The sequence below is a fragment of the Ursus arctos genome, unplaced genomic scaffold (genome assembly GCF_023065955.2).
Source record: "Ursus arctos isolate Adak ecotype North America unplaced genomic scaffold, UrsArc2.0 scaffold_1, whole genome shotgun sequence".
Classification (NCBI taxonomy): Eukaryota; Metazoa; Chordata; class Mammalia; order Carnivora; family Ursidae; genus Ursus; species Ursus arctos.
In genome coordinates this window covers 77,695,972-77,709,040 of record NW_026622763.1, presented here as the reverse complement: position 1 = coordinate 77,709,040, position 13,069 = coordinate 77,695,972, and the positions used below count along the sequence as shown (strand labels likewise).

The 13,069-nt window shown below is 35.4% G+C and overlaps 1 protein-coding gene across 7 annotated transcripts in view; it reads left to right on the top strand.

Moving 5' to 3' along the window:
• ICA1L (islet cell autoantigen 1 like) overlaps positions 1 to 13,069 on the top strand; it is a 77,727-nt gene that overhangs the window by 52,072 nt on the left and 12,586 nt on the right. For 6 of the 7 annotated variants that reach the window (XM_026492153.4, XM_057304128.1, XM_057304114.1 and 3 more), the window contains 3 exons: positions 4,258 to 4,332; positions 9,091 to 9,345; positions 11,995 to 12,084. In XM_026492153.4, the coding sequence (XP_026347938.2) occupies positions 4,258 to 4,332; positions 9,091 to 9,345; positions 11,995 to 12,084 (420 nt within the window). The remainder of the gene's footprint in view (positions 1 to 4,257; positions 4,333 to 9,090; positions 9,346 to 11,994; positions 12,085 to 13,069) is intronic. The other variant, XM_057304112.1, reaches the window with a different exon arrangement.

The window sequence follows — 13,069 nt, the reverse complement described above, 5'->3', positions numbered from 1 at the left end:
TTCTTGCGTTTAATCTATTTGAGTTTCCCACCTCCCCAACAAGCATACTTTTATTTCTAGGAGTCCTGTTTTTTTCTTTTACAAATCTGTGCCTTGTTGGTTTTTATAGCCCTTTGTTCTTTCTCATCTTTTGACTCCTATCTATATCTGAAAATACAGATATTTGAAGTCCTTGGTGGGGTGTCTTTATTGTTTATTGGTTTCTCTCAATTTTCTTGTGTTAACTTACCAGCTTGTTTGTTTAGTGATTTCTGATGATGAGATAATTTCTGTATGCTCCTGAACTGTGGGACTCCTGGAGGCTTAGAAGACTTTTCTCTAGATATGTTGATATTGCTTCTTTCCAGAGCCAGGGAATGTTCTGTCTGGTGACCAGTATAACCTTTCCAGGGCCTTTGGCTTAACATAGGAATCCTGGGCTCAGCTCAGTTTCTTTGTGTTTGCTGAGGGCTTTGTCTCTGGAGAGCAGTGTAGGTATGGCCATTTGCCCATAGGCATCTGCCCTTCTTTGGTTGCTACACACATCTCTCTTGGTTCAGCTCATGTCATTTATTGCTAACATCTAGCAATGCATTAAAAGTTTGTTTTAGAGTTTCAGCAAGTATTTTTTTTTTAAAAGAGGGTGCTTCTGAGTATCTAGTCTATTTTATTTCCAGGCAGTATTTTTCACTGGTCATAATAATAGGAACAGTGTAAAAATATTCAGTATTCCTGGGACCAAGATCACACCACCACTACTTGTAGGAGAGGAAACTGGGATAACTTTTCTGAAAAACCTATACATCCCAGAATTTAATTCAATAATTTTACTTTTAGAACTATCTTAAGTAATTTGAAATGCCTTCAAGCATTTAGTCTCTGGGGTATTTACCAAAGTGATATTTTATATAATGGAATAAACTATGCTATTCGAGCCAGCTTTTCTTTCTTATATACCCGTGTTGATACCAATCTCATACACATTTGTAGCATTAAAATGAAATAAAACCAGGAGCACCTGGGTGACTCAGTTGGTTAGGTGTCCGACTCTTGATTTTGGCTTAGGTCTTGTTCTTGGGGTCATAGGATTGAGCCCTGTGTTTGGCTCCGTGCTTAGCGGAGTCTGCTTCTCTCCATCTCCCTCTGCCCTTCCCGAAAGAAAGAAAGAAAGAAAGAAAGAAAGAAAGAAAGAAAGAAAGAAAGAGGAAGGAAAACCAAACCCCACATAAGTCCATACCAAAAGCAATGTGGAGTAAAGCAGATCATTATTAAAGGTTTCTGGGGAAGAGAGAGGAGCGAGATTACCCTGTGTCTTATACAGTATATCTCCTTAAAGATCCTTTAATACCTCTCCATTCCCCAAACCCTTTTTTTTTTTAATTTTTAAAAAAATTTTATTTATTTGAGAGAGTGAAAGATCATGAACAGGAGGGAGGGGTAGAGGAAGAAGCAGACTCCCCGCTGAGCGAGGAGACCCACATGGGCCTCAATCCAGGACCCCAGGATCATGACCTGAGCTGAAGGCAGAAGCTTAACCAACTGAGTCACCCAGGCACCCCCCTCCCAACTCGATTTCTATAGCTTACCAAAATTCCTGTGGTGTGTGACTGTCACCCATTCCTTCCCTGCCCTCAAACTCTTATTCTCCTCTTTACTTCCCTAGCCACCTCCAGAATCTCTTTCCCATTCCCAGGTTTTTCCAAAGTTCAACTGAAATCTTTACTGATAGTCTATTTTTTTATCTTTTGTAGTTTTTCATCATCTTTATGTCATTTGAACTTAGAACCTTATTTATTCTTTGCTTCCTTATCTTAAATCTAAATAATACAAAGTTCCTTATACCTTTCTTTGATTTTGTTTTTCTTTTGATTACTTTGGTTGATTTAACTTTTTCCATTTTCTTTTGTAGTATCGCAAATTGAGCATCAAATTTTAAGAAAAGTGTAGTATAGATATTTACCTTGTCCTTAGACATATTACACCCTCTAAGCTCACTATACAGCAACACTAGTCATGTTTTATGTAGGAGACATTTACGTTTCATCATCTTTTTAAAAAGTGCCCTTGATAATAGTTGAAGTTGTCAAAATCTGGGCCTTTTTGTTTTTCTTTGCTTATTGTTTTTTTTTTTTTTCCTGGTCTATGTGTTTATATTGGGTTGCAAATGAGGTACAGGTGAATTATGTGGGAAACTGGATCCCAAATTAATGATAGGGCATAAATTGTCTCAGTATACACCCTAAATTTGGAGATAGATTTGTTTGTTTTTTTTTTTAAACAAAAAAACAACTTTTTGCCTGGGGAGCTTCGGGAGTATGCTGTCTTTTAGCACATATGTTTGATCTTTCCCTTCATATGAAATTACTACTACTCTCACTTTGGTGGAGGTGAGGAATGGGGAGAAGCTGCTTACAACTCTGCATGTAAAATAAATATCTGTTGTGCAGAGACATGGAGATCAGGCAGAACAAAATAAAAATGGACTTTCAGAGGATACAGAATTAGACACAAGTCCACCAGGAAAGGGATAGGCTTCTGAACGTGAAAACTTTTTTTTAATTGAGGTATAAATGACATACTAGTCTCAGATTTACAACATAATGATTTGATATTTATATATAGTGTGAAAGGATCATCACAATAAGTCTAGTTAACACTCATCACCATACACAGAAAATTTTTTTCTTGTGATGAGATCTTTTAAGATTTACTCATTCAGCAACTTTCAAATATGCAATACAGTATTAACTAGTCACCATGCTATACATTACATACCTATTATTTATTTTATAACCAGAAGTTTTTACATTTTGGCCCCCTTTACCTATTTTGTCCACCTCCTCAACCCCTGCCTCTGGCAACCACCAAATCTGATCCATCTGTGAGCTTGGTTTTTGTTTATCTTTTTGTTTTTTAAATTCTACATATAAGCAAGATCATACAGTATTTGTCTTTCTCTGTCTTATTTCACATGGCATTATGTCTGTAAGATCCATCCATTTGTTGAAAATGGTAAGATTTCATTTTTTTAAATGGCTGATTAATATTCCATTATATATATATATATATCTCACATTTTCTTTACCCATTTATCCATTGATGGTCACTTAGGTTGTTTCCATGTCTTGGTAATTGTAATAATACCACAGTGAACATGGGGGTGCATGTATCTTTTCGAGGTAGTGGTTTTTGGGTTCTTTTTCTTTTCAGATAAAATACCCAGAAGTGGCATTGCTGGATCATTTGGTGGTTCTGTTTTTAATTTTGGGGGGAACCACCATACTGTTTTCCAATGCAGCTGTACCAATTGACATGGAATGTGAAAACTTTTAACTTTCAGGGGAAGATGTAACAAAGGACCTGAATACCTATGGGTATTATAAAGTTATTTGTGTGTGTGTATACACACACACACACACATATATATAAATTATATATACTGTATTACAGATCTTTCTCAACTTTAGATGGGGTTATATCCTGATAAACCCACCGAAGTTGAAAATATCTTAAGTTGAACACCTGAAACTAATATAACACTGTATGTTAACTGTACTGGAATTAAAAATTAAAAATTTTTAAATCAAAAAAATAAAAAATGTATATTCTTTCTATACCAAAACACGCAAATATCGTAAGTCAAAATGCATTTAATATATCTAACATACTGAACAGCATAGCTTATCCTGGCCTATCTTAAACGTGCTCAGAACACTTATATTAGCCTGCAGGTAGACAAAATGATCTAACACAAAACCTGTTTTAAAATTAAGTATTGAATATCGCATGTAATTTATTGAATACTGAAACTGAAAACAGAATGGTTTTATGGGTACAGAAGGTTGTTAAGTGTAATCAGTCGTATATCCTGTGATCACATGGCTGACCGGGACTTGTGGCTTGTAGCTGCCCAAGATCACAAGAGAGTCTTGTATCACTAGCCTGGGAAAATATCAAAGTCAAAATTTGAAGTACGGTTTCTACTGAATATGTATCTCTTTTGCATCATTATAAAGTCAAAAAATTGTGAGTCAAACCAGTATAAGTAGGGGACCATCTGCACACAAATATACATGTATACACACATATGTATACACACATACACACAAATGTGGTTTTTATATGTGGTTCTTTAAATTTTTACATGTCCATTTTGTATGTATTATAAACTGATTTGGTCAATTGCACACTTAGACTGAATTACTACAAAATATTACAGTAAATAAGCATGTTAAATTTCTCCTTGTTCAGTTTATCTTCTATGTGCTTTTGTTTCAGCAGCTGAAGATCACAAAGAAAAACATTTTCAAGTAATAGAATTTGGAGCACCTCAGTTTTCTAACTCTGAAAATGGTAAGAAATTATAATTTCATCATACATATGGATAATTTATTATTTAAAATTCTTTAGTTTTTATTTAATAATTATTTCCTTAACACTAAAACCTGTATAGATCTCTACACAGGGATACAACCATGTATTTCTATTTTGTAGCATATCACAATGGAAATAAAGTCATTATTTGTTTTGTATGTTTGGGCCCTTGTCCAAATGTATCTGTGTAACTGTGAGGACCGGGAGGACGGTGTCTGTCTCACTGTCTGATGTGCCTCCCCCATCCAGCGGTTGTAGACACTTGGTAAATACTACTTTGAATATCTTTCTCAATCAATTATGTGACAGATATTTTCTCCCACTTTGTCACTTGTCTTTTGACTTTTCATGTAGTTGTTTCTTGCCATGTAAATGTTAAAAATAACCTTATGTAGTCAAATTTATTAATCTTTACTTTTATTGAATCTTGATTTTTGTCATATGCAAACCCAGGCTAGAAGGGTTCTTTTATGCTGTCTTCTAGTATTTGTTTCCTTTTATTTTTTACATTTAGATCTCCAATTCACTTGGAGTTTATTTAGCCATATGGTATTAGCAATGGCTTAAACATTATTGTTTTGCAAGTGGCCATCCTTTTATATCATTTTTTAAAATGCTATCTTTGTCATGGGAATTTGAGATAACTTCCTATCATATAGTAGGTTTCTATATGTATTTGGGTCTGTTTCTGGACTTTCTTTATATTTCATTGATGCGTGCATGCACCAATGACACATGGTTTTAATTATAGAAACTGTCTTTTGTGTTTTTATATCTGGTAGGGCTAGTATCTTTTTCTTTTCATTATTTTCTTAGCTATTCTTGCATGTTTATTTTTCAGTATAAATTTTATATCATATTGTCTAGCTCCATATAAAAGGCTCATCTTTCCTTTTGTTGTGATCACATTCAATGTGAAAAATGGACAGTTTGATTGTCCTAACCAGAAACATGGGACATTTTTCTATTTGTTAAAATTTCCTTGTGTATCTTTTATATAGTTTTTTTCATACAGGATTTGAGCAGTTCTTGTTATTTCTAAGTATTTTATCTTTTTTGTTGCCATTATAAATGAGATTTTCTTTTCATATGTATATTTATATTTTTCATATACATATGGTTCATATACATATATATGTGTAATCTATATATATTTTAAGTAATCTTTATGCCCATCATGGAGCTCAGACTCACAACCATGAGATCAAGAGTTGCATGCTGTGTACAACCTGAGCCAACCAGGTTCCCCTTTTCCATTATATTTTTAATAGGTTATTATTTTGTGTATATAAATGCTATTGATTTTTTGCAGTTAATATTCTGCTACCTTGCTGAATTTTTTTGATTTGAGTTAGTTTTATCATTGATTTTCTAGGGTTTTCCAGATATACCAACATGTCATTTGCAAATAGAGATAATCCTGTTCTTTACCAATTCTTATTACTATAATTGATTTCTTTGGTTTAATTGCATTGGTTACTACCTCCAGCACAATGTTAAATAGTGGTAGGCATTTCCTGATTTTAGTGGGAGTTCCTGTAATGTTTCTGAATTAATTAGGAATGCTGGCTTTTGAAATGAGGTATATGTTTTGTGAAGTTAAAGAAATATCCATATGTTTCTAATTTTTTAAGAGTTTTTATTAGGAATGGTTGTTGAATTTTGTCAACAGCTTTCTCAGTATGTATGCCAGCTATTATTTGATTTTTCTTCTTAAATGTATTAATATGAACTGTACTAATAGGTTTCCTGATATCACCCTCTTTGCATTCCAGTTATAAGTCCAGCTTTGTCATTGTGCATTAATTTGTTGATATTTTATTTACTATTTTTGCACTGCTGTTGATTTCCCTGTGAAAACATTTAGGCAGGTACTTTTTGTGTTTTCTTCTCTATGGAAATTGGTCTGTTTAACCTTTCTATATGTACTGGGATCAATTTTAGTAAATTTAATTTTTCTCAAGTTATTCATTTTGCCTAGATTGTCAGATTTATTTGCAGAGACTCGATAAAATCTCTTGGTTTTTAACAGCTTTATTGAGATATAAGTTTAAAAAATTACCAATTCTAAATGTAAAATTCAGTGATTTTTAGTAAATTTAGAGAGTTGTGCATATATATGACACTGAATATTAGAATATTTCCCCAAATTCTCTCATACTTGTTTACAATCTTAACTCTCAGGCCTAGGAGGTTACTAATCTGACTCTGTCTCTATAAATTTCCCTTTCCTGGACTAAAATTGTACAAAAGGTAATCTTTTGTGCTTGACTTTATATGTCTTCCGTTAAGCCTAATGTTTTTCTAGATTCATCCATGTTGTTGCATATAGCAGTAGTTCATTACTTTCTTTTCCTTAATATTTAAGTGTAAAATACACATACCATCCTGTTTTAAGTATAGAAATTCAGTGGTATTAAATACATAATATTATGCAATCATCACTACCATCCAGCTCTGTAACTCTTTTCATTATAAAATTGAAAGTCTGTATCCATTAAACGATAATTCCCCATCCCCCCACCTCTGCCCAGCCCCTGACACCCAACATTCTCCTTTATGTCTCTATGAATTTGACTACTCCAAGTACCTCATGTATGTGGACTCATACAGTATTTGTCTTTTTGTGACTGGCTTATTTCACTTAGCATAATATCCTCAAGGTTCATCCATATTGTGGCATATTGCAGAATTTCCTTCCTTTACAAGGCTGAATAATATTCCATTATATGTATATGCCACATTTTGCTAACTACTTCATTACTTTTTATTCATGATTGTATTCCATTGTATGGATATAGCACATTGTATTTATCCATTTACCAGTTGATAGACATGGATTATTTATGGGTTTTGGCTATTATAATAGTGTTGTTATGAACATTCAAATACTTCTCCAAGTGTGGACATAAGATTTTATTTTTCTTGGTTAGATTCCTAGGAGTGGAATTCCTAGGTTATGTAGTAAATTTGAGTTTATCTTTTTAAGGAACTGCCAAATTGTTTTTTCAAAATGGCTCTACTACCATTTCATTCCCACTAGCAAAGAATAAGGTATCCAATTTTTCCACATCTTTGACAACACTTGATATTGTCTTTTTAACATGTACATTTTAGAGCTTTTAATTTGTGGCTTTAACTTGCATTTCTCCAGTGATTTATGATGTTGAGCATCTTTTCCTCTGTTTCTTGGCCATTCATATATCTTCTTTGTTGACAAATCTATGACGACCTAGTTGCCTATTTTTTAATTGGGTTATTTACCTTATTATTAAGCTGCAAGATTTCTTTTTTCTTGGTGCAAGTTGTCAGATATATGACTTGTAAATATTTTATCCTAGTCATCTTATTTTCTTAATTTTGCCTCTGGAAACACAAAATTTTTTAAATTTTATTAAGTTCAACTTATTATTTTTTCTTGTATGGCTTGTTCTTTGGTATCATATCTAGAAACTCTCCCTACCCAAAGTCACGAAGATTTTCTCTTATGTATTCTTCTTGAAGTTTTATAATTTTAGCTCTTATATGTAAGACTATGATCATTTTGAGTTAATTGGTGTTTATGGTGTGAGGTAGGTAAGTTTTTAATTTTGTTTATTGCATATGCACATCCAGTTGTTCTAGTACCATTTACTGAAAGGACATTCCTTTTTCCATTGAATTTTCTTGGCATTTTTGTTAAAATCAAGTGACCAAAAAAAAAAAAAAAAAAGTAAGGTTTGTTTCTGGATTCTAGTTTCTGTTCCACTGATCTGTGTATCGGTCTTAGGCCAGTACCATATTATCTTGATTACTGTGGCTTTATAGGACATTTTGAAATTAGGTGGTACAAGTCCCACAGCATTGTTTTTTCAAAATTGTTTTGGCTATTCTAACTTCTTTGCATTTCCATAAAAATTTTACAATCATCTTGTCAATTTCTATCCAGAAAGACTACTGGGATTTTGATAGGTATTGTGTTGAATTCATACATCAATTTGGAGTTAATTGCCATCTGGACAATTTTTATTTTTTCAGTCTATGAATGTGGGGATTTTCTCGTTGACTTTCTGTGGTTTGCCTATGATGTATCTAGATATGGATCTCTTTGTATTGATTCTACTTGGGTTTCATTAAGCTTGTTGGATGAGTACATTGATGTTTTCAGGAAATTTGGAAAATATTATCCATTATTTCTTCAAATTCTGCTCCCCACCCCCATCCTTTTGAGACTCAAATCAGAGTCTCCATCTTATGACTGTGGTCTTCTTATCTGGGTGGGAAATGGGAGCTTGCACCTCTTGACTGCACTGCCCAGACTTAGCCAACAAGTAACTGAGGACAGGATATGAAATGCTGACATCCTACCCCTCCTGGGAACATAACTGGGGGGGAAGGGAGCCTTATGTTTTTGGCAGCAAAGGTCTAGAATAGAATTCCATTGTGCTGAATTGGGAGGGGGGTAGGAAGGGAGTGATTCTTAGTTTGAATATCATAGTCTGAATTTTAATAGATTGTCTTGAGTAAATGTTTCCTCATATGTGTCCTTGGGACAATTTCTAGAAACCAGCCTACCCAATTAGAAATAATTTCTCATAAACTTCCAATCAGTTTAATTGTTCATTATATATTATGTTTAAAAAACTTTCAAAAATTATGTTAATGTATGAGAACAATGAAACATTTGATTTGCCTTATGTCCTGCTCTCGTTTCCTCAAAAAGAAAAAAGCCATTCTATTTTTATTTTCACTCAACAGTTGCAAAAGATTTACCTGTTGATTCACTGGAAGATGATTTTGAGAAGGAATTCTCATTTCTCAACAACCTCCTAAGTCCTGGTTCTTCAAGTACTGGTGAATTTACCCAAGAATGCCAGACTGCCTTTGGGAGCCCCGGTGGCAGCTTCATGTCTCGGGAGGCTGCTGTGGGGTCTGAGCCTCTTGCTCATTCCTCACGATTCCTTCCTTCACAGCTCTTTGACCTTGGCCTTCATGCTGCTGGAGCTTTTAACAGTAAGTGCCTATGAAACATTTGGACATCCATGACTTACTTTATCTTTCTGAAGCAAAACTATGCATATGTGGATGGTAAAATCAACAAGGATATTGATTTAACTTCAGTACTACTAGATAAAATCTGTGTCTCACCCATCAACTGAAAAAATAACAAATATTACCACTGGAGTGTATCGACAAGGGTTAAACAATGGCTGCTTTCCTGCTACCTCCACCAAACCCCACACTTGGTACATTGACTTTCCCAGAAGTCTTCCCTACACAGGAAATCAGGGTCTTATTTTAAACTCTTGACCTGCTAAGTTACCCCTACCTAGGGCAGGTGATACAGTTTCTTCCATCTAGCAAAGCTTGGTGTATTCTCTTCCCATGGGTTCAGAGTAGACAAGGATAGTTCCATGGCAGCCTCCTGGGCAAGGCAGCAGGACTGGACGGTGGTGGTAGAAAGCTGGGCAAGGTGTTTTCCTAAGGGCCACCTGCTTTGTTTATATGTCAGGGACTCCCTCTTCTGACCTACTGTCCCACCGGCCTGTGTCCAACCCATCACCGTCTGAGTCATTTTGCTCCCCATTTCCATATTGGTTGCTAAGTACTGTCAATTCTATTTCTAGAACATGTCTCCAATTTCATGCTCCTCCTTTCTGCCACTATTACCAGGGGCATTTAGAGCCTTATTTGGTTTCCTGGGCTGCTGCAAGAGTCCTCCTACCAGCCCTTCCAAATCCCAGGTCACCTTCCATGCTTGCCCCAGAATTCTTTCTCCAAGAGGCAGATTCTGATGTCAGCACTCTGCTTACATTTTTAAAAAAATGAAGGACCATGGGCTCTGGTCCATTGTGCCTGCATTTCCAGTCTTCTCTCTTAGCTTACTTCAAAATACTTACCATTTTCTATAACTATATTGACTATTTTCAGATCCCTCTGAGACATCATTGCTTGTGTTGCTGCTCTCACTTATGATGTGCAGTAACGGAGCGTGGACTTGGGCCTGTGTGTTAGATTCCCAGTCCAGTGTTTTCTCCATGGCGGCCAACACTTGAATACTTCTTCAGCACTGCCCAGTACATGGTTCTTCCACCTCTGGCCTCCCATAGTGCCCTGTTTTCATGGCTGTAATCATAGTTCATCTTGCCTTCTGGCCTTGTCTTCCATCCCCTAGTAGATTTTATCCTTGAGAAAATGGTTCACGGCACCTAACAGTATCTTAATGCATTGTTCTTTGTATTAAAATACTTACGTTCATACTATATCTGCAAGACCATCATACTTTATCCAGTCTGTAAGCACCTAAAGGGCATGATCTGTGGGGTGATTTATCTTTGTGCTTTCTATGACAGCAGCATAAAGTTAGCTCACTAAATAAAATCAATAGCAGTTTAATAATCACTCAGTAGAATTTATTAAATAGCCTAAAAGTAGGAATACAGTATTATTTGATAAAGAGGCACTATGTCTAGGATAATTCAGGTGTTTTACTACAAAATTTGAGAAAACAATTACTCTTATATGCCTTATGAGTGGCCACTATAATAGTTACAAAGATTTACAAACAGATTCATTCTCCGAGTGAAATCCTACTTCTCTTTCTCCTTAACTTGCCGCATCGCTAGCAGCACTGGATTCTTCCTTTCTGGCAGTACATTATCAACAGTATTTCTTCACCACTCCGAGTGTCTATCTGTTCTGGTCCATGCCTGCAGGCTGACAGGATGTTCCCATGCAACGGCCCAGGCACTTGATACTCAGTGTTTAATGAGTGTCTTGCTTAAAATCACCAGGCAGTAAACAAGAGGGAACCAAAATCTGGTTTTCTGCCTCCTAATACAGGACTCTTCCTACTTCACTCGCCTTTTCTATATTTCTACTTCTTCTTCTCCTGCAGTGTAAACCGGGAAGTGAACTGCTCTGAGTTAAAAGGATCTATGTTCTAGGAACCCTAAGTGAAAACATGGGCTTCAAATGATCTCTTCTGTACAAGGAAGATAGTAGGCAGGATAATCTAAGTTTGTTTCTAGTGCTGTATTATAATTATAGCCTAAATAATTTCCCATGTTACAGCAAACATTTCACTGTCTTAGTAATAGAGTATTCATAATGATACTTTTTAATGACTGCATAGTATTTTGTCACATTTATCTCCCATAATTCCTTCCTTAGTGTTATGACTTTTTCATTTTGTAGATAATGCTGCAGTAAACATAATCATACATGTGCTTTTTTTCTTCACTTAAATTATTTCCTTAAGGTAAATTTCTAGAAATAGGATTACTGAGTCTGACGGTATAAACATACTTAAAGGCTTCAAGATTCTAATTGTCAGGTCTATTTCCTCTCTCCCAACTCCTTAGAAATTCTCTTTCTATACCTTATTTATTTGTAGTTGTTTAAATAAAGAAGACTTGTATATTTATTTCAAAACCACTTTGAAAACTGTAAGGAAGTCTAATTCTAGCTACAACTAAACTTAGATGATTTGACTAAAATACATAATTGCAGATACATTTTGTCTTCTGTGTCTTATATTGTAGAATCTCACCCTGATAGAAAGATTTGAGGACTCATTAGATATTTTTAACTTTTCTTATTTTTTCTGATACTGCTTCCTACTTAGACTAACAATGGATAATTCCTTACTTCCCTCCCCAGGCTGGGCCTCCCAAGGGGGATTAGAAGTTCCTCTTTCACACACTGAAAACCAGCCAGTGCCTCCACAGAGTCCAAAGAAATTAACAAAGTGTAAGTTATTTACTTATATTATTTGCCATCATATTAACAGTTGAATTCAGATAAATTTCATAAAGGATCAGTTTATAGTGTTTGCCTCATATTGTCCAGAGAAATATTTTTTTAATAATAAATTAAAATGAAAGTTATAGGGGCACCTGGGTGGCTCAGTTGGTTAAGCATCCAACTCTTGATTTCAGCTCAGGTCGTGATCTCAGGGTTGTGAGATCAAACCCTAAATCAGGCTCTGCTCTCAGTGGGGAGTCTGCTGGAGATTCTCTCTCTTCCTGTCCTTCTGCCCCTCTCCGCACTTGTGTGTGCTCTTGCTCTCTCTCTCTCTCCCTCAAATAGGGACACCTAGGTGGCTCAGCCAATTAAGCCTCTGCCTTGGGCTCAGGTCATGATCCCAGGGTCCTGGGATTGAGTCCCACTTCGGGCTCCCTGCTCAGTGGGGAATCTGCTTCTCCCTCTGCCTGCCACTCCCCCTGCTTGTGCTCTCTCTCTGTCTGAAAAATAAAATCTTTTAAAAAAATAATAAGTAAAATCTTTAAATAAAATGTAAGTTAAACCTGGCCATCCCTCATCATGGAAAAAATTGAATAGCACTTGTGAGCTTGTCACAGTAAACTAAATTGTGTGCTTTATTTTTTTATATTTTGTGTTAAGGTTTGTTGGCAATGGATAATACCATTAGGGATAGAGGTATTCTTTTATTATAAGATGTCTATTGACAAACAGTGCATTCAGGCATTTAGCAAAGGGCCTGGCACATAGTAACTGCTAACATTTATTGAGTACTCACTATATTGCTATCTGCAGAATTGGTCCATGTTGTAATTACCATGGAGGGTATGCACAGAAAACAGACACTCTGTCAGGATTTTAGATACATAATAATCTTAGTCGTTGATGTTGGTTTTTAAAAATTTTTAATTGGAAGGAATTTCAAATGTACAGAAGTGCTGCGTAAGTGAAAACAGCACAAAGAACACCTGTA